We start from the raw sequence: 21847 nt of genomic DNA on the forward strand, positions 1-21847 counted from the left end.
CAGGCGTATATTATGATCTATTTATCTTATTATTGTTACCTAACGGAGGAAGAGATGAATTTTAAAACGGACGCCAGAATAGGGGAAAAGGATGGACAAAGTCATTCGTTTATCAGAGTGCTGTCCTGACTTTCAATAATTTTTAAAATTTCCAATTGCTCTCTAGAATCCCATTCACGGCGGTCGTTGCATAATTTTACAATATTCATTTTTAAATCGCTACAATGGCAGTTGCATATTAAGTTTTTAGCAAAATTACTTTTACCATCTTTGTTATTTTTGTAAGCATTTATGTGTTCTTTCTTCCTGTCTGCCCCAACCATTGCATTCGATGCATTTCAATGAATACACTCCACATCTATGTAATTGGTCTATCTTATCCTTACATTTAACAATCAGTCTGCTCAGAGTGGCATTAGGTTAAATAGCCCTGCGTAATTTGTCTCTAGGTAAATGATGAGCTATTTTCTTAGAAAGTGCATCGAAGTAAGTCACTGTGCACCACTGCTTCTTTTTATTCTCGTCCGCCGAAAATATTTGGTCGATAGCCAATCTTCTCTGTTTTATAAATAGAAATTTGTCTATTGAAATTTGGTAATGCCCGTTGGCTGAAGCAATTTCTTTAATGGTGAAGATTTCTTTCTTAAAGTCTTCTTTTGATAGCGGTATGCTTAACAGACGATGAATCATTGAATTAAAAGCCATAAATTTGTGAGTTTGTGTGGGTAATGGTATCTTGAACTTGTTGGGATGACACGATCGGTACAAGGGGGTTTCCGAAAAATGGAGAAGGAATGCCGGTATTTATCGAGTTTGATTGTAAGATCCAGATAATATAAGCAATGTTTGGAGTCTCTTTCACAGGTAAAAAAATAGTAGGATAGATATCATTAAAAAAACTCAATAAAATATCCAGTTGCCGACCAGTTCCATTCCAAAGCACAATTATATCGTCAACGTGGTGGTACCAGTATACCACAGAATTTAGTAGGCTGTTTCCTAAGCTAAAATTTATTCCTTCCAAATAATCAACAAAAACATCTGCCAACAACAGAGAAAGTGGTGGTGAAAAGAAGGTGGCCCATAGCGAAGCCACTACTTTGTTTATAAAATTTACCGTCTAACTTGAAATAATTTTGTGCCGCACATATTTTGAGAAGAGTGGATAATTCGTCCTTCGTTTTTCTGCGATATTGGCTGCCCCCAGGAGATCGATTGCTTGGCTGGTTGATTTCTCTGGTGGCAAACAAGTGAGAAGGTTGACGATATCAAAAGATCAAGTCTTGAGTTCTACGGAGGTATGATGTCTTTAATTTTGTCCACAACATCAAGCGAACTTTTGATACCGCGCTTAGACTTGAATGCAGAGTGCTGCGAGATCAGTCGAGTCAAGGTATGAGCTAATTCATGCGCTGGAGCGCTTATATTTGACACCACTGATCTGATTGGTGCGTCCAGTTTGTGAGTTTTAATGAGCATATAAAGCCTAGGAGGAATAGGGTTTATTGTTAACAAGAAATGTTTCCTCTTTCAGTTTCGGAGAATTATTTTCCTAGGGCAAACAGTGTTAAAAAATGCCAGTTGTACAGAAAGAGAACTTTGAAAATATCAACACGTTTTCAGAGATGTATCTTATACCCACATGTCACCTCATTATTGTGGCTACTTGGAGAGGTAAATTTGATATATCGTTTGCTCAGTATCACGATATTATTGGTCTTTCTCCATTTCATCATTTGATTGTAAAATATCCTTCTATAATTCAATGATTTGGTGGTAACCAGGTAAAATGGAACTCACTCTTGCATTTTATTTGGAGTCGTCCATATGAATCCAATAAATGGAGTAGAAGAATCAAAATATCAAAGTGAGGTACTGAAAAAGTATACTTCTGTTGATTAGCCACTAGGAATTGTTGCTGGTTTTTTATTGAATCCTATGAAATAAATAGCAAGTAACATTGTAGAATGTCATTACATCAGCTTTATGTACAACATAAATTTAGAAAGAAAAAACACAAGAATATTTATTTTATTTTTGAAAATCCTTCAAGAGATTTTCAAATAATGTGACAAAATTTAAAGTCAAATTATCAGGCAAAATGAGTTTCAAAACTTTCAACACTCCTAAATAGTACTACAGACAAAAGTTTTAAGCATAAATAATAGTCTAAAAAGTCGCTGCCGTCGGGGGGCCTGAGTTCACGGAAACATACAACTTCACTTCTGGCCTTTGATACAATCCTTCATCTTTCTTAAATCCCACAAACGATTATTTCATTATTATCTGTGCTAAAATCATAATTAAGTGCGAAAGTTGGTAATACTTCCGTTTCAAAATGCACTTTAGTTATCAACCTTTCAAGCTCTTCATCGGAGTGACTGTCACCTGATAAATACCTCCAACTGCACACACGCAACTTTAGACAGCCCAATGATTTCCTTTGGTATATACCATCCAATGATTTGAAATATCTCTGATTCATAATCATTATCTTCCTGAGATGTTTTATGCGGAGTTGTATTATTGAGGAGATTTTGTAACGCACTTTGCGAGGAACTTACGCGGTAGAACCCATCAGAAAATTCCGTGAGCGTCTCAAATTCGAAAAAAGTCAACTTTTTTATTGGCAATATTTGAAAGTTTTGTTGTCTTGGTGTCATAATTGGTTCATTTTCGTGGCTTCTGAACGTGAATAAGTTTATATTTCTATAATCATCGGCTCTATGGCCATCTATCGCTGCGTGCATATTTTCTGAACAATTTTTGCTTCACCGACTTCAACAAACATGAGGATGCTTGCTGGAAGCCGTGATGAAATATTTTCCGTTGAAAGGAGCTCAATTTGGAAAAGTTCCCAAGAAAAAGTGCCCTCAATATTTATGGATTGAACCATCGGTCACTGGCATCACCACTAAGTCAAAAAAACAACACAAAACCGCTCTTTCTCAGTATTTCCCACCACCAAGTGAAGGTTCTCGCCGCACTCCTCTTCAGTGAGCGTCCGCGCTCCGTGAACACTCAAGCCTCAATATGGGCGGCCACTATGGACGACAGCGCTGAATCCGTGTCCTGTCTCATTTTCTCCTGGTGTGGAGGGTTTGATGTATGGAGTTTGGAGGTGAAGTGCTCGCCGGGCTGACACCCATTGAAGCTCCCACGTTGGAGGAGAATGTGCTTTGCATTGGCCTGAGGCGGTCGTAAACACTTCGGAAGAGAACCTCCGGCGTGAAGTATTGAGGGGGCGGCGGTGGACTGTGAACCGGGGTCTCTTTGGCCCACTGCCTTCTTTTAGCTCGGTAGAACATGACAAAAGCCAGGATGAATGCAGCATTGAGAGCGATGGTGATGAGCAAGGCAACGATCAGATTTGGTCTCGCTGAGCATGTGTCATCGTCATCATCCATATCTTCTGAAAACAAAAACATGGATATTAGATACGACACTTGATCGCATATTCAACGAAAGTCACTGCTGTAAAATTCATTAATTGTTCTTCTGAGATGAATTAATCACTTAGTCCGCCTGGGGAGCCAAATGGCTATACCTTATGAAATGATTGTGATATGATGACAAGATGATATGATGACAAGAAACAGTTGTTGAAGATTTAAATAATTATCAACGAGGGAGTGCTTTTAATCGCCTTCTTTTGCTAACACTTATACGTTGGATATAAACTCAGTTCGTTCAAATTCATTTATGAACATATATTGTTTTGATGCTTATACCTATCTTCAGTATTGTTCTTTAAAACATGAGGCTGCTTAGCGGTCGAAGTGTTGCATTGATTTTACTGCACAAAAATGTTGTTAAATTCGATAATTATGCATATCCATTTAAACAGTTTACATTGATATTCGCGATACGTCTCTTCCTGTGAGTAGCTTGAACATGTGGCTTTTTATCTTTCCAGGACTTATTTGCCCAAAAAAAAACAGTTTCTCCAATAAGTCATTTGAGTCATACATTTCTTTTGCCATTTCCCCGAGATTTATTTTGAGTGCAAGAGCCACTCCATATAAAAACGAGTGCTTGCGTTAAGGTACTTCTTTGCTGATCCGTGAAGGCACCTAATTTTTACGACTCACCTTACCACTCGCTACAATTCTCTAATTTTTTGTCCGTGATTGTTGCATACAATATGGGGAATTCAGTATGTATTGTTTGGTAGACACAGTTTTTTCTGTATTACAATTATGGAAAGGAAGATTGTTTAAGTGAAAAAACGCACCATTGTAGCACTAAAAAGTCAGTGCCTTGGTGGCAACATGAAATTGTACTGTTCAGTATATTTATCAACGGCTTTCCCCTTATTACTAATCTATTGTACTCCAGTTTACTGAAATTGGAAGAAGATTTTTGTTAACGTAAAATATTAATTTTAACTGTGCGCAATATATCATTGGCGCTGTATCTTTGGTCAATAAAGGTGATTAATATTAACAATATTTAACCATATTTTACAGTAATCGTTGATGACAGATTTTTTACCTTAGATGGATATCTTAATTCAAATGTTTTGTGCACAGTTGCCTGAGCAAATGAGCATTTGTTTGGAAACGTAATTAATTCTCAATCTGAATCTGTTAAGCATCATTTTTGGAAAACTCTCAAGAACTCCTGTTAATCATTAATTTTCTTACTCATATTCCAAGAAGGGTGAGGTGTTGAATCCTTGATAATTGGTCCCCTGTTCTTAATCCAATTCACTCCATCTCCCCTTCCTCCTTTCAAAATCTTGGGCAAGGAGTCCTCTCCAACGACCAGCTGAAAAGTATGCATTCATTAATTCCTGATTTTTAATTTTTTCCAATTAGTTTAAAGCTAAGTTATAAGTTTTGTTGGAAATTTGAACTTCCAAATAATTCATTATGCAATTTGAGAATCTCAGCTAACTTCCAACTCTGTGGCATATTGTTTGCATTACATATGTTTAAAGAGGATAAACTTTGTAACAGCAGTTCTTACTCAATTCAATATCTCATGTAAATATTTCGAGCTTAAAATTTACATTAGGAGGTGAATACTTAAAATAGAACATTTGCATAAGGTAGCGTATGCAGAGAATTTTATGTACAAACACCTCTATTCTTGGTCTATTGACGTTTCAAAAACTTTCTTTCCTGCCATGAAATATTAAATTTTATCTTTTCAGAGTCTTTATTAAACTATTTTTATATGTTATGAATAAGAGAAATATTTTACCTTTGGGTGTTTGTTCACGGATGATATTAGCCCCATTATTAAGGAGTTTACGAATGTAAAATAAAATTTTCAACTTATAAAATCATAGCATACAAGTGTGCAAGTAATGGATATCTTCCCACCTGCAACTGTAGCGGAAGCTCACTCGGCAAATCAACCTCTGTTGTTTTCTTGGTTGTAGTGATAACAGCTTCACTCTCTGTAGATGATTTATATGCTTCATTTTCACCTGTCAGGCTCATAGGTGTCACGGTTGAGTGCTCTGTAAATAAAATAATTTGGTTCTCCATTTATGAAACTCTACTGAATATTGTTGTTGTTTCTACTATTAAAATATGTATGAAATCCCTTCAAAATTAATGCATGCCGTACAAAAGTTTTCGTAAATTTTTTAATTAACGATTAGTAATGACATTCGTTGTTTAAGATAAGTAACTATAACAATATGGCTTCAAATCAGATTTTTTTTAACTTGGTGCAAGCGTGTTGAAGTTGAACTTACTAAAGTTATGTAATCCAATAAGCGAAGCGGTAAGTATTCAAAGAAACAGTATTTGAGGTTTAATTAGAGAATTAGAGTTGAAGTTACTGAAGTCTATATGCCGAGTACATGTTCATTCATGGAGTGAACTTAGACATCAAGACGTGAACATCGATGAAAAATTTTCTTTGTAAAAGAAAAATTGGAATTAAATCATTAAATCGGTGCACCGTTAATTCTACGCCTAAGACAATGAACTGATGCGCAATAGTGATTGTATAATTATTGCGCCTTTTATGCGCAATAAATATTGCTTTCATTTTTTGTGGGCCATATATCTACGGGAACCAAACTATTGAATGTGATTAGTTTGAGGGTGATGACTCTTTACATAAAGGTATAAGCATAGTGAAACAAAGTTATTGATTTATGTCGCCATACGACCACTTCTGGAAATGTAATACAGAGAAAATTAGCAAATATGGCGATATTGTTTTATTGGATTTAACTTTAAACGATTTCATAATGTAATTATATTATAATTGTACGTTTTCAGCTGAGAATGGGATACATTCTTTAAGGAATCAATGGAATCGGACTAGAATTCGAAATGATTAAATGTAAAAAAGTTTTGGAATGAACTTGTGACTTGCTCAGGGCTTCGGACGCAAAGCTGGTTTGAATATCCCGAGTGAAACTATACTAAAGGGGTGTGAATTTTTTAAATTCAAGGAAAGGGGCCAGTTCCTTCCCCTTAGTAGACTGCTAACCACTGAGTGGGTAATTAGCGGGCAGATGATTTTGTGCCGATTTCTTGGTTAAATACCGAAATGTAGGGTATTCATTGCATTATAGCCTCTAGTTCTTAGCAGTATTATACAAATAGGTCATAGATTAATCATTAAAGGACTTATTTAAGCCATAACTTTGTTTCAATGGACACATTACTAGTTTTTTGAAGCAACGGCCTTCGATAAATCACTACTCCAGCCTATCTGAATATAAAGGCGTACCCACTTCACTTTATATTTCGTTGCCGCCTTTAAGGGGTTTGTACATTGCTAGTTATCCTTACTCAATAAAATGAGATTTATGGGTATTTAAGTTAATTAACACTAGAACCGCTGAACTTTCCAACCCCACCAAAACCGCAGCATGGGACTTTTTTGTCCCATTGACAAAATACGTTGATCCTGTCATGTTTAAGTATAATTGACGGTTTTTTTTGTGGTTTTTGTGAACAAAACACGTGTTTAGGTAATGTTTACAACGTTTCATCAAGTATGACTCGGAATACAGTAAACTCATTTTGACAGCAAAAGTGTTGTTGACAGCAAGCTCAGGCCTGCAGACGCGCCGGGCAGAGGTGACGAGGCCGGCGCTGCGTGAGTAGGTGGCCGGCGCAGTGCACAAATTATTCCCTTCTATGCTTCTAACTGGCAGAATAACGGTATCTGTGCATCGATCCCCTTCGTAATAAACTGTTATTATGCTAAATACAAAATAAGTGTACAAAAAATACTGAAATTGTATGTTTTCCCCATATAGGACAAAAAAGTCCCATCCCGCGGTTCTAGGTAAATCGTCGTTTTTCTCGCGAACAGAACATCGTACAATATGTTCGATATGACCATTCGAAATATCATAAAAAATGAGTGAAAGTCAGTAAATTTCAAAGGGATCAAACTACTAGTACATGAATGGCAAACATTTGCAAAGGGCGATGGGACAAAAAAGTCCCGTCCGCGGTTTTAGTGTTAAAGCCTGCTGTTCAGAATACCCGAGTGCATTTTACACTGAATAAGTGCAGAGCTCTTCTTCTGCAGTACGCAAGGTCTAGCACGATATATAATTAATGTACCCCTTGTGAGATAGGCAACTGTACTGATATGTACGCCATGCGTGCAGCATATAGGCGACGGATAACTATTTCATTGCTTGCTGAATGGAATTCCCTCTAGGGTTGTACAATGTACATAAGGAGACTACTGTACGCTTGTATCTTGTACGCTTATCTTTTATCTGTAAAATTGATACGTGAAGCCTCCAACCAAATCATTTTTATTTCATGCTCTTTAGATGGAATAAAAACGTGGTTTTTTCAATTCATTTTTTACTTTATTGTATTGTAATATTTATTTTTAGTTTAAGTTAAATTGAGTGTTTTATATTAAATTTTTAATCCATTTTCATATTATTTTCATAATTTTCTTTTATAAAAAAGCGGCAGATAGGGCTGCCAAAAACATCAATACAAATACACAAGTGCTAAATAGTAAAGCCTAGACTAATGGAGGAAAACTTTAAAAAATGAGGAGGAGGAACGGCTGCTCAAGGATACGAACCGTGAATATTCTGCATGCAATGATCGTGCACCCATTTTCCGCATTGTGATACACGCATTATCTGTTTCACCATAGGATACCTACTTGCAATGCGAACATTTAAATTGTTAAAATTTATCCTGCAGCTGAGTGGTTAATACGAATATTTTCATGTCAAAAAAGAAGGTTTCACTATGCTTCTGAATACTAAAATATAGCTTAAGAATGCATAGCCTGTGACTTTGATCTGTGCTGAAATATTCAGGTCGATATCTCATCAGGAGGTGGGTTAAATTTGAGCTGATATATCTTGCTTGGAAGGACAAGCAAACGGAAAAAGTGATTTGATAAAAACGTGGCTATTGAGGCTGTAAAAGTGCTTTCAAATCCATCGAGGATCAATGTAGACGAAGGCGTATGAAACCGATTATCACTGCGTTAACTACTTCCGGCCGTATTCATAGTTTCATTAGGAAGCTACTAACGCCTAAGTAGCGTTCTAAGTAGTAGCATATTAGGTATTCATAGATTGTTACTAAAGGCTACTAAGCTTAGTATACTACTATCTTAGTAGCCGGCTCTTAGTTGCCCTCCGGCCTTGTCTAACAGAGCTACTAAATATGGCGGACCGTTGTGGATGATTGACTCCGGTTCTATTTGTATACTCTTATAGATGATTTACGCATTTGTGCCAAAATGGAACACGAAAATCCATTCTTCAAGTAAGGCAGGCAACGAATGTAGTGTATTTGTTGACAGGAATCGAAAGTTTTTTTTTATAGCTGCAAGGAAAGTACGACGTGCAGTGAACTTGTGCCTTCAGTGTAAGTGTATACAATTTATGCATTTAGTGACCACTAAGTGAATTGATTGCATGTAGACGAAGTAAAGAGTGAAGCGACAAGTGAAGTGATTTGTGAGTGTATGAGCTTCTACAAAATTATTTATTTCTTCATACTGATTTAATCATCGGTATACATTTCGATCAAAGGTATCTACTAACTGTTGCGAAGGGGATATGTGTCATATTTGAAGTAGTTGCTCTTTAAGGGTACAGCAAACGCGTATTAATTTTCATTCGTTTGTACGCTAATAAGTTCTGTTTGATTTTATTACTTATTCTAGTTACTTAATCATGAGATTTCGCCAGTGTTTACATTCCACGCATTTCGTACCGCTGTTGTTTTTGTTTTGGCTATAAAAATTTGGTTCTGGAAACAACATAAACTGATTATAAATCGTAAGTGATGAGCGGGAAGCGAGATTTGAAGAATCCTTTCGAACTTTAACGAGTGCAAATTCTTTTAGTGTGTGCAGAGTGATTGTAAAACTGATTCATTAGTGTTTTAAATTAATTGTGAGCCTGGTTTTTCATTAAATCAGTTGACTCGGAATATACTGATTATAAGTATCATAAAGACAGCTCGTGAAATGTAAAGTGAAATTTTGTGTTAAGTGCTATTTGTGATATTATCAGCAATAAATAATTAAAACAAGTTAGGTTAATTATGTTTTGTTTTTTACATTAACCATCTCTAGTAAACTAAGTTTCCCTATGTTTCCGCACTTTTACGCTTTCAATATTTGAAAATTTTAAATGTAGTGAGGCAGATTTTTGTTTTCTTAACTATAACATTTTAGGAGTAGCAAACATATGCTACTAATTGCTCGCTCGTAGGTATTTTTAACTTAATAAATGTGTGTCATTCTCTCATTTACCTTAACGTTATTTTCTTTACGATTCATTTCAGCATTGTAAAATATTTCGTTTCTACTCTGACATTGAGGTGTATTTCTGTTTTTTTAATATAAATGTATATAATACTGACGTTGGTAGTTATGTTTTTCCATACTCATAACGCATACACTAGTGAAAATAAATATCGGAAGTGCAAAAATATGCAATATATCAGCAATGAATACACGACCGTTTGTACAAGAATAACTGCATCTCAAACATACAAATGCTTCGCTAGTACTCATAAATGTATCCTTTCCCAATGGGATAGCATACTTTGTGTGTACAGCAATCAAAAAAATATATCTGCGATGTGATATCACATCGAATTATCCATTATTAAGTAAACATTTCGATGTATTTAGCTGAATCAGTTTCTTTTGTTTGATGGTTTTACGAATTTTCCGCGCCGCAGAGGAGTCGTTGAGCCAAAAAAATGAATTCAGGGGTTAAATAACTAGAAATCATTTATGGCGTACGTGAAAGGAACGATGGTGATGCTAGCTTTATTGAATGCCATCGAATGTGCAGTCCAATTCAAAAGTATCGCAGCGATTTGAGCGGCGCCACTTTCGCCGCAGTTCGGAAATGAAGTTACGTTACTTTCTGTAATACTGGAATGAGGGGAATTTGAAAAACATTCCCATTTCCCGCAATATTTTAATTAGTTTACCATTTAAGGAGAATGTAGGGAATATTTGAAGTTTTTGAAATGTTTAATGCTACATAAATATTGCAGCTCCGAAAGCCTCCGTAAGTAGCGAAGAAGGCTTACACGCGTACGATAAATGTAACCGCTTTTAGAAAAATATGTAGTGGAATGCGAATTTTTCCTCTATGAGATATGGTTCTCACCACAAATTTGCTGAAATATGTTAGGGCGCAAGGTGTGCTGCATGAAAAAATTCAATGAAACTATTTTTCACTTTGGACGTGTATTTCTTATATCTATGTTATTTATTTCATTTTAAAAGACTCCGTAGTTGAACAACATGGTTCATCAATAGATGGTAAGGTAATTTATTTTGCGTTTTATAGCTCTTTAAAAACTCCATAATTTACCTTCATGTAATGGCTTTTGTGTATTTATTTTTCCCTGAATATTTTTGCGCAAAACGCTTCTCTTGAGTTCTAGCCCGGGACCCTCCGATCAGCTGTTAACTACTGAACCACTGATCCTCCGAACTCCCAAGTCAAGGTCGCAAATACACCTAATATTACTTGTCACCACCGGGACTTGAACTGAGGTGTGTTGTGGAATGTGCGATGGCGTATAACCCAGTCATCAACAATTGCTTCCATCCCAGTTACTCATGTAAATTAAGTCTCTGAAACCGAGCTGTAGCTAACTTGAGAAACCATCTCCGGGCGCCTATCCTGTCCCCACAGATGGCTTCATGAGTCAATTGAAAAAGAGAACAAAGTTTATATTATCTAATTGTATTAGTTTTCTGATAATATTCCTTGGCAAATATTCCCTTGATATCCATTCATTGAAGTGATCACGATATTTCATCTTCTGTTTTCCAAGGCAATTTTCGTTTAATTTACAATGGAGGTAGTATCGTTTTTCGTGATTTATTTTTATTTCTATAATTAACCTGTTAATGAGGATTTTCTGTGACTTTAAGCTATATTACACGTTAACTCATTTCAGCAGTGTAAAAAAGCAGTACATTTTATTTTCCTAAAGCCTGGAAAAAATGTATTTAATTTAAAGTTCGGTCTAATGTTATGGTCATTAATAACATTTTTGCTAATAGTAGGTCATCATCATAAGCTTTCTAATCATATTGAAATATTAATATCGACAAAAGTACTATGACAAACGTTTCCAAATTTACGTTTCCGAAAGTTATTTTTTCTGTGGACTTTTGAAATAATAATTGGACGCCGTAGTTTTAGGTAAATTTACATCCCTTAGCTGGACAGTGTCTAAAAATCTCATAATTATGTGAGATGAGATTTTATCTTATTTCAAGTTAGTGTCCTAAATCACTTCAATAGAACTGCAGATATGATTGTATACTTTTGGAGGTTTCCTCTAAAAAATGCCATGCAATTAAGTTACAATAAAGTCCGTAGTTTTACTACGAAAATCATTGTATTTTTACGAACCTTTGCTGATGTTATTATTACTTCTCAAGAGAGTTGGTGTTGTTGAGTTATATGCCTCCGAAGTCGTTGTGGTACTGTTGTCATTAAGAATAGAATTCGATTCATTTTTCCATCCTAACTCACTTTCATCCATTTTCACTGACCTACGCCGTCTGCCAAATGATTGGACTCCTCCATAGCAGCTTATCTATAGGAAAAAGAAATAGAATTATAGAATGCTTTTTCTCGTATCGTTGCAGATTAAATAACACGTTTAAAAAACTATTGACTTACCGGTTCGCAAACATCTTGACAAAATTGCACAGTTGCAACAAAATTTACTGTAGCAGTGGAAGGGAATCGGAAGGCTTTGAAGTCAGTAAAAAGATCTCGTGTTCCTCTCTCAATTTGTAGAGCTGGAAAAATATTCGGATCTCGTGGACAGCTGAAAATATATTTGAAGAATTAGTGCATTTTCATTTTAGTGGTAAAAAATATTCCAGTTCAAAGTTATTTGTATTATATCATTTTAAAATTGAGATCATTAAAGAGTAACCATAATTTTCTTATGTTAGTTCACATATACACAAGGATTGTTTGAGTTATCTTTATAAGCCACTAAGCTACCGAGGTTAAGCCCGTAACTACCTCAACACCCTTCTCCCCTATTTCTTCTTCAAATTCCTGATTTTTAGTTTAAAATGTATATTTATTGAAAAAATCGCTTTGATATCAGGAGAGAAGTGAGAAAAAAACATGCAGGTAATATCACTAGAAAATAGCGACTCTGATCTGGTGATTGGATTCGATGATGTTACCAAATTTTCAAAAAAAAAATCCCCTAGTCATAATTGAGCTGATTAGAAAAATAGAATGTATTCTTCCTTATAAATAACCACTGCTAGCATCTTGTTTAAATATTATCAGATGGCACAAAACATCTTCGTTCCAGAGTGTTATGATGCTGAAGAATAGTTTTCCATCTCACCCAACATTGTCAATGAGGGTGAGGAGTTCTCCATTGTCAGTGCGGGCTTCCAGGTTGCGAGCGAAGATGCCAAACGCACTGCCGGGGTCAATCTCAATGCGGAGCTGCAAGTCTTCTCCGAGGCCGACCACAGTGGCTTCATTCCCTCCCCTCATCACAATCCTCATGCGAACGCTAGGCGTGGGCGCTGTGTTGCTCACGAGGTTGGTCCCAGAAGGCCGGAACGGAACTCTATAATGAAGGCACAATCCACGCATATCGCATTCAGAGATACAAATGTGACATTTTTTTCTTTTTTAAATTAAATGTCTGTCATGAAATAAAATTACGTAAATGAATTTAAGGCTCCATTCAGCTTAGTAAAACCACTTGTCTGTTTCCACACACTTTTATTTAAACCGACCATGGTTTCGGCAACTCGTGCCATTATCAAGACCTTGATAATGGTACGAGTTGCCGAAACCATGGTTGGTTTAAATCAAAGTGTGTGGAAACAAACAAGTGGTTTTACTAAGCTGAATATCAAAGATTTCCACCGCATCACGCCGGACACTGTATCTTTTATTAAGGCTCCATATTTATTATAATTACACTTGATATCCAAGTAATTTTTTTATTCATGTCTTATTCAATGTTTATCAAAGACTATGTGTGTAAAATAGAATAAATTAATGTTATCATTGCACCAGAATAAGCCACAACTGTCAAAATTTCACAACCATGAGTACAGTGCAGCTCCGGTACCCGTTTTGCGATTGCAAGAATATTTCACATATTTCTTTTACCAAAGTTCATAAATATCTTGCAAGATGTTATTGAATTTTCGCCTGATTAAATGTCTATCAAGCGATTTGTTGTGTGTAACAATGAGATAAACAGGTGTAAACATTAGATTAATGGCCACTCACGTCACACTGATTCCTCCACCTTCAGTCTCCCTGTTGCCTTTCGGAGCGTAGGACACAGTTTGATCGCTTGCATCAAAACGACACTCAACCCTTACTGTCTTGTCAGTATTTTGCATGATGACTGGATTCTGTTGAATCACCACATGATTCACATAGCGACCTCTTCCCTGGAAAAAAGCAATTTTATGGACGTAAGTAACTCACATTAAAAAAAAGCTAGATCATAGCCGAGGAAAGGCATATTTTGCTCGAAATCAACGGGCTATCATAGGCGATAATCAACAAAGTGCGTTTGGTGGTGAGGAATTATTTTTTATGATGTTTCATTAATCTAATCAACATCTGAAATACTTTTGTTTTCTTTTTTTAATAATGTGGATTAAACTAATATCTACCGGTTTTGATGTACCCTTTTCCTTGCCATTTGCACCAAATAACCCTTTAGTTTTCTCATATTTATTTTATTCATTGAAATTCGTGATTCATTGCATATTCCCAAACCCTATATTACGACAGTAATACATCGCCCAGAATATCTCTTCACAGAGCAAATATTTAGCACATTACGGCGAAAAGGTTACTCATACCAATGGTAATTTCATCAACCCTAAGCGATGATTATTACAGGTCTCCATATCAGGCCAATCGAGTAAAGCATGAAGTACTGCTTAAATATATGAAGTTATTTTTTTGATCTGTTGTTGGCACCAGCGCCCACATTGAAGATCCAAATTTTCAATTCCGAAAGGTCTGTGCGACCCCACTAAAAAGGGAGGACAAAAAACTATTTTTTTCTCCCTAACTATGCATTGGGAGAAACTGGCATAAAATATTTTAAGATGAATAAATGTTCCACAAATGATACCCGCATCAACTCCGTACATTTTGTATTGCAGGACATTCATGTCTCCAAAAATAGGCCATGCTGTGCGATAAGGTATTTTTTCGCTCTTGTCATACTTAAAGCTAAATATTGGCCATATTACATTTCCAATCATAAAAAATTAAAATAAGCTATATTGTTAGAAGTAAGGACAAAGTATATATGGAAGCTAAATAAGTATCCCGAAAACGGATAAAAACGGAAAATGCCTTAGGTAGAATTTTAGATAAGTGTAACTTAGGTAATGCAACTTTATACCTCTCATGAAATCAAATCAACCGGCAAATTAAACTATAACAACGACGCTTCGGTAAAATGAAACATTTAAACCCCATTACAATGCCAGTTCATATGAATCGCTGTTCGGATTGTGATTCTGCGTGAACAATTGAATGTTAATAGACTTTTTATCGAAAATACAGAAACGGAATCTACATTTACATTCAATTTTTAGGATGACCTATGATAATGAATAAGAAATATTTAGTTGCTAATTGATTACGCTTCCTTGTGGAACACCCAATGTAACTTTTACTTCATCAGAGCTAATTCCGTAAAGAACTACTTTTTGTTTACGACCACTGAGAAAGTCACATATCCAGTTTACCACTATTTCGTTCATTCAGCATGACTATAATTTGTATAAAAGTTTGTTGTGAGGTACCGTGTCGAAAGCTTTCTTAAAATCTAGAAATAATGCGTCAACTTGCCCTTTCGATTCACCAGATTTTAGAACATCGTGAAGAAAGAGCGCGAGCTGTGCTTCGCATGATCTACCTTTTCGGAGTCCATACTGACAGTCATGAAGGAAGTTACGTGATTATTAGATTTTGATAGCGTCTGCACAGCACCGACGTCGCACCCAGCGTTTTTCATATGCTGCTCGTCCTGAAGAAACACCGAGGAGGGATCGCGACAGAGTACAAGAGGAGGTCAACGCCTATCTCCGCAACGCAGATGGAAGCTGGTACGACGACGCGTCGTCGCGACGGCAGTGGCGTAGCAAGGGAGGAGGCCCAGAGCGTCCCCTCCCCCCCGAAATATAAAATCACAATTAATTTGTTTCACAAATGAAAACAAAATGCTGACAAAACATGAACTTACAAAAGATTTCTTTGAAAAATGAAGTTTTTTCGATTACGAAAGGTTATAAAATTAGTTTAAAAACCTCTACTTGGCACCCTGTTTTTTTTTAATTTTCCCTTTTGGTTTTGGACCCCCCCCGAACAAAATTCCTGGCAGCCCCTCTGGACGGTGAGATTCAAAAGTTCATCGTGCGGAAGAGGAAAGCCATCGAAAAATAGCTGAAGTCATGACCTTTCAAACAATGTATCCAACAATGTAAATAAATGTGATATTCAATGACAAAAAAGTGGAGACCTTATCTTATAGTTTACCCTCGTAATTGTAGAAATTTTTACCTGGGATTACCCGTTTTACATTTTCCAAGAAAATGTCATATAGTTAATTTTTTCGCCAAATGGCACGAAGTGAGGGGATGTCCTCCGAGAATATGAAATTTATTAAGTGAAAATCTCATTATCATCGTAATTAAATACATACATATTTACTCATGACTTTTGAGCACAGCGAACTTTACACTTCTGTTACTTAATTTTGAGTAACCTTTCTGCAAAGCCCAAAATCCACGCCCCTGATTCTTGAGTTGGTGAAACTGTTCCTGAAATCTCCTTGAAAAGTTGAAACGAACCATTAGCGATATGATATTTATTGCAAAACGTTGCACAACTCCGATTGATATAAAATTTTCAGCCATCCGGTTAAAAATTTTCCTGCACTTTATTACTTAAAATGCATCTGTAAGATGGGAAGGTTTTTTTTTTCTTTTTCTTTCTTCCCTATTCTTACCTCACAACACTATCATCATGGGTGTAGGTTACTCCCTCCAAATACCACTCACCACAATGAATTCACATCCTATGAATTTTTTATGCCCATGGATTGTTTTCATTCCAATATTATAGAGTTTGTATTAAAAGGGTCTAACCTGTTGTACAGTTCCACACTGTGTACCCATTGGAATTCTCAGCACTAGCTGTGATTGGCTGTTCCCCATCTCAAAGCAAGCCTGAGGGTTTCCAGTGGCATACACACGTCCATCAAATGGGGAACCAAAGGAGAGCGTTATCAGCATATCAGCTTGTGTACAGTCCACCCGAACTGTGGAGAAAGAGAATCATAACATTAGTATGGAATACATAGTATTCCTAATTAGCATAATGCTTCTATGGGTTACACGCAGGATAAAGAAATAGCTTATTTGCTTTTGCTCCTCAGCTATGAACTGCTTACTGCAATGGAGTGGACTGGGTTAAATTAAATTGAACAATTAAGGACTTTTATTCATCCACAAAAATCGTAATCAATGAATGATAACCTTCTTCCTTCTTTCTTTGCTGAATAAATTGATGTGATAATAAATAATGGGCATTTAGGGTTATATCAGGTGACTGGTTTGGACTAAGTAAGGGAACTCTTTAAAGATAATTGATGAAAGTTGATCAATTGATTAATTCGAATGTGAACTACCATTAATAAGAGCTATAGTAGACACTGGTGTACCGGTAAATGATTCATAGTCAGGGAAATAGTACCCAATGAAATCATTAGAAAAAGGGTCCTTTGCTTCTTCTGGCTAGCACCACCCCTCAGAAAAAATAGTTATGTGGTATGCAAATTAATAGCATGAATGATGTTGCCTCTACACAGATTATAATTCAACTTAGAAAATTTTGTCCTCATAATAGAATTTGATGCTCGTTATATTCTTACTCAGCAGTGGTGCCCTTAGATCTATCAACAGGGGGCCTCATCTTCCCTATCCTATGCATAGAAATGTTAACAAAATGTTGCTTTTTAATGGAGGTTCAGCCAAGTAATAAAGAAATGTCTTTTTTTTTAGCATGTCTGTATTTTCTGAAATGAAAATTTTAATATAGCTATCCAGGCGATGGTGGTTTAAGGTTAAGGATAATATTGATCACTTCAAGTATTATAAAGATCTTGGCAGTAAAAGTTCATACTGAGTTGACTATGCCATAAGAATTGCATTAGGATTACATACCATCAGAAAGGATATCTATTTTCATTGCAGACTGACAGTTCTGGCACAAACTTTTCCAAGAGTCTAACATCCCCCATAGTAAATGTATTTATCCTGTGAGCATCCATATCAATTTTAAAAACAAAAGTACTGCTACCATTTGATTGTAATATGGTGATAAAAGATTAATTTCCATTTTAAGGAGATATTATGTTGGTTATTTAACCTTGAATTTTTATTTTAGAGGAGCCAATTGGGAGGGACTTACCATTACTGCAACTTCCTCTTTCACTGTAGAAGAAATCTCGGTCTTTGACCAAAGCTGCCTTGTCAGCGGTGAAAGAATCATCAGAACTGAGCATACACTCTCGTCGACCAGCATGGAAGTTGAAAGAACGACATGGGAATTCTCTCTCTTGGTCACACAGCCTGCGACATTCTGGCACATCCAGGATTCGTGGAACAAAGCGATCAGTGTATGGTAGAAAGTGGCCAGGCGAATCAGTGTACTCACAATTGGGAGGCTCTGTGGATAAACAGGAGGGGAAAAAGTTATATAGAAGCAATCACACACAGTGCTTCAACCCAAAGGATAGGTGATGATGGACTTCGCACCAGATCGAGGCAATGGCATGTGAAATGACACATTCAGGATAGGGGAGCCAGTTCATTTTTCTGAGCCAACTCATGCTTAAAAAATTTACACATATTTGGTGGTACTCTAAGGCCTCGCATGAGATTTGAACCTGGTACCCTTCGAACAGTAGCCATAACTTACTTTGCTAGCATGCTCCCCCCCTAACAGCATTATCAGCCTAAGAATTGATTGAAGTTCAGGATGCATTGATGTTATCCATATTGGTTTTTAAAAATGATTTTGCCAACCTTCTCTTGGGGAGAATTTTATTCATGACTATTGGTCCATACTTTGAGAACTACTCTGCATTGAACTTGAAAGAGAGTTGATTTAGTTAGGCCAACCATAATTACTCATCCTTCCCAGTTGTAGCTACATATGTATTCACATTAGCGACAGCTATTTCCTATATCAAATGTTTGTTCAAAAGATTAATTAAGTTCTTCAACGTTCCAGTTCAGTAGTTTAAGTGGGTAGCTGGTATATAACAAAAGAATCTTACGTGAGGCACATTCGTTCTCCATGTAATCCACATCATTTCCAGCACGTCTGAACATTTCAGGAACTGTTCTCCTTGTATCTGGGCTGATTTTGCAGATTCTGTCATGAGCATAGTATGTTGCGGATCTGGAAGAAATATATTTTATTATCATTGCTAGGAAGGTAGAAGTGATGAGGAAGGAATGAGGAAAAAAATATATACATATATACACTGACAGTTAGATAAGGTGGGGTAAGTGCGACACCTATATAGCATAGTTTATTTTGCTTGTATTTTATTTCTCCTTTTCTTTCTGTCATGCCAGATTGCCTCTGTCACTAGGAAGGGGTTGGTATGGCGCCCCTGGGCGAGTCACCAGCAGACGATTTACGGGATCGCCCAGGGGTGCCACATCAACTTTAACTAGCTTAGGAAATTTTTCTAGGCTTGCTAAAATCCTGAGATTCAATGTATGAGTTATAAGTCAATCACTAAAAAAGATAATTTGATTTACATTCCTCTCTCTGTAAAGTGGTAATTTTCATAAATTATTTCTAAGTATCTTGTCAAGGGATCGCACTTGCCCCATACATGGGGCAATTGCGTCCCATGGCTGATGTGCAGTATATTTCCACATCCTGCATTACTTTCAATTTCATTTCCTCCAAGTTTTGAGTCTTCCTCATGAATGGTATTTCTAATGCATGACCTTCTAGTAGCCCAAACGCTTGAATCTCCTCTGTGAACCAGTAGCTACTCTTCTAAAGTTAGTTCAATGTCAAGCAAATAATTGTTAATTAAGTCTATATTTTTTGCTGTATAACCATAAAGAAAATATACAATATGTATCCATCAAATTCAATAACATCTACCATTTTTCAAATTTAGTAATTATTTTCAGAAACAATAAAAGAAAAAGGCTATGACATGGGTATAGTTATGAGTTTTACTTTTAAATGAAGTTCTTTAGAAAGGAAGAAGTGTGAAAGATTCAATATTTTGATGCCAGAGATTAGGATTTGAGTGAAAGAACTGAAGTCTGATTTAGGTTCCACGTTACAGTACAGAAATGAAGCTATAAATCATCTGAAATATAATGTTTGAAATCACCAATTATCCCTCCCCTGGAGTTGAATTATTCTGAAATTATTTCATCATATGCATCAGAGAATTAATTCAAGGTGGTATTTTTTCTGATTACTTACCTACATGTTACCCTTGCACTTCTAAGGCATTCATCCTGACACCGACGTCTGTTTGGTACATTTGGCACTTCTACAGCTGATGGAGCCACAAGCTCAAAGCTGGGAACACGGGTAAATACCCATGCTTTGGTGCAAGGACGTTCTTCAAAATAGAAAAAAAACAAAAGAATCATGTTGATTTGCTTCACAAGGTATCATGGGCACATACTCATCATTGTATACATTTCAGTACCTGACAGTTTTGTTTGATGCATTAGGATGTATGTTATTTTTAGGACTGTCTGTTGATTTCATTTCTTAGCCTCAGTAATAAGCAAGAGGACGGTATGAAATTGTTACACACCCCATTTCATTGATTCAGTGAGGAGAGAGATATGCTTTATTTGGGGCCTGAATGATTCAAAATGCCCCTCCAATGTATTCCTATGTAATCAAACTCTGATAGGAAATTGATGTGGATTATTAAATCATTGCACCCATCAACTAATGGTCCTTAACTGACTTTACTCTATAATAGCAGAAGTATTCACCCAAAAGAAACACCATTTCAGTTATACAAAATTGTTTTTCTCTGTTCATTTTATCTTTGTGGGTGAGCTGTGGTTAAAGCAAGTGGAAGGGGTGAGGGGAGGGAAAGTTTCTCGACACATGAATTTCCCTTTGCCAATCAGCAGAGAGCAGGCACAGCCTACCGCTTTGAAAACTCGGTCGCTCTCAGACCTCTGTCGTGTTCACTCTTGAATCTGCTTCTGGAGCAGCATTGCCAAACCTCACGCATTCTCCTTGTATGTCTTTATGAGTGCCTTTCAAGAACGCATTGCAACAGTGCCATATTCAGCACAGCAGCTGACAATGTCATGGGCGTCTATGAAGGGATTATCCAATTAATTTCCAAATAAGTAGGTACATTGTCTAGATGCCGGGCCCAAAATGCCTGCGGCCACACATGACTCACATGTTTTCAGTGACAAAGTAGGGCGGCTATGTACATTTCGCAATGTTATGTTCGCTCCTCTGCCCTCTCTCGGTACTACCCCTCCCCTATCAGCAAAGCCATACGAGAGTGTCTGGGCTCTCAGGAAAGCTCACCCGTTAGTGAGCAGATAATGACTGGAAAATTAAAATTTAGCATGACACCTGTAGCAGTTGAAGGGGCCTGGGGTTGAGGGGGCAGCCACCTCCCCTCAATTTCTGGAATATTTGAAAGGATGCATTCTTTAAGGTGGCTCTCCAATGAAGGTTTTTATTTCACCAGCTCAACAAACATGATAACATATGAAATTCTGAAAGCCATTTGTCAATGAAGATCAGACCTTAAATGCATTATTACTGCACCTAGGCACAGTTGATAGTAATGAAGTTATGAAATGCTTGTCACCCCAAAACAACAAAAGCCTGCATCCATCCCTGACACTGAAGTGAACTAGTTCCATGGGATTTTTAAAAACCATTTTGATGTTCTCATTAACCATTTTTGAAGATCTCATCAAATGATATCTTGGATTTTACCTCTAAGGCATATTTTCTGGAAGTAACCTAGGTCAGGTGCCGCTTGCAGTGGGGCTTTGTCTGAGTCTGCTGATCTGTCGAGGGCATAGCAGCGCTGTCTCCCACCTCGTATGCTCTCAAGTGACACAGCTAGGCACCTCTCCCTCTGCTGACCACATTCCACCAGGCACTCTGCAGTCACACCTGCATCCCCTCGTGTTCGCAGTGGTTCTCTGTACCACAAAAAATGTTTCTCATTAGGAAAAAATCCTATAGTTATCACAAAGTTTGAGTTCACATATATTGGACTAAGTTAAACATTAGTTTCAATTTCCAATTTCAGAG

General features: G+C 36.7%; 1 protein-coding gene across 2 annotated transcripts in view; it reads right to left on the reverse strand.

Moving 5' to 3' along the window:
• Positions 1-1910: 1910 nt before the first annotated feature.
• LOC124171575 overlaps positions 1911-21847 on the reverse strand; it is a 108447-nt gene continuing 88510 nt past the window's right edge. Inside the window, exons 18-29 of one of the 2 annotated variants that reach the window (XM_046550754.1) lie at positions 21524-21735; positions 20015-20156; positions 18831-18955; positions 17960-18217; positions 16636-16808; positions 13745-13911; positions 12837-13067; positions 12143-12293; positions 11870-12056; positions 5331-5470; positions 4647-4770; positions 1911-3409 (exon numbers count right to left, since the gene is read on the reverse strand). In XM_046550754.1, the coding sequence (XP_046406710.1) occupies positions 3078-3409; positions 4647-4770; positions 5331-5470; positions 11870-12056; positions 12143-12293; positions 12837-13067; positions 13745-13911; positions 16636-16808; positions 17960-18217; positions 18831-18955; positions 20015-20156; positions 21524-21735 (2242 nt within the window). In that variant the 3' untranslated portion in view covers positions 1911-3077. Of the gene's footprint in view, positions 3413-4646; positions 4771-5330; positions 5471-11869; positions 12057-12142; positions 12294-12836; positions 13068-13744; positions 13912-16635; positions 16809-17959; positions 18218-18830; positions 18956-20014; positions 20157-21523; positions 21736-21847 lie in introns of both variants that reach the window. The other variant, XM_046550753.1, reaches the window with a different exon arrangement.

The sequence above is a fragment of the Ischnura elegans genome, chromosome X (genome assembly GCF_921293095.1).
Source record: "Ischnura elegans chromosome X, ioIscEleg1.1, whole genome shotgun sequence".
In the NCBI taxonomy this organism is placed as follows: domain Eukaryota; kingdom Metazoa; phylum Arthropoda; class Insecta; order Odonata; family Coenagrionidae; genus Ischnura; species Ischnura elegans.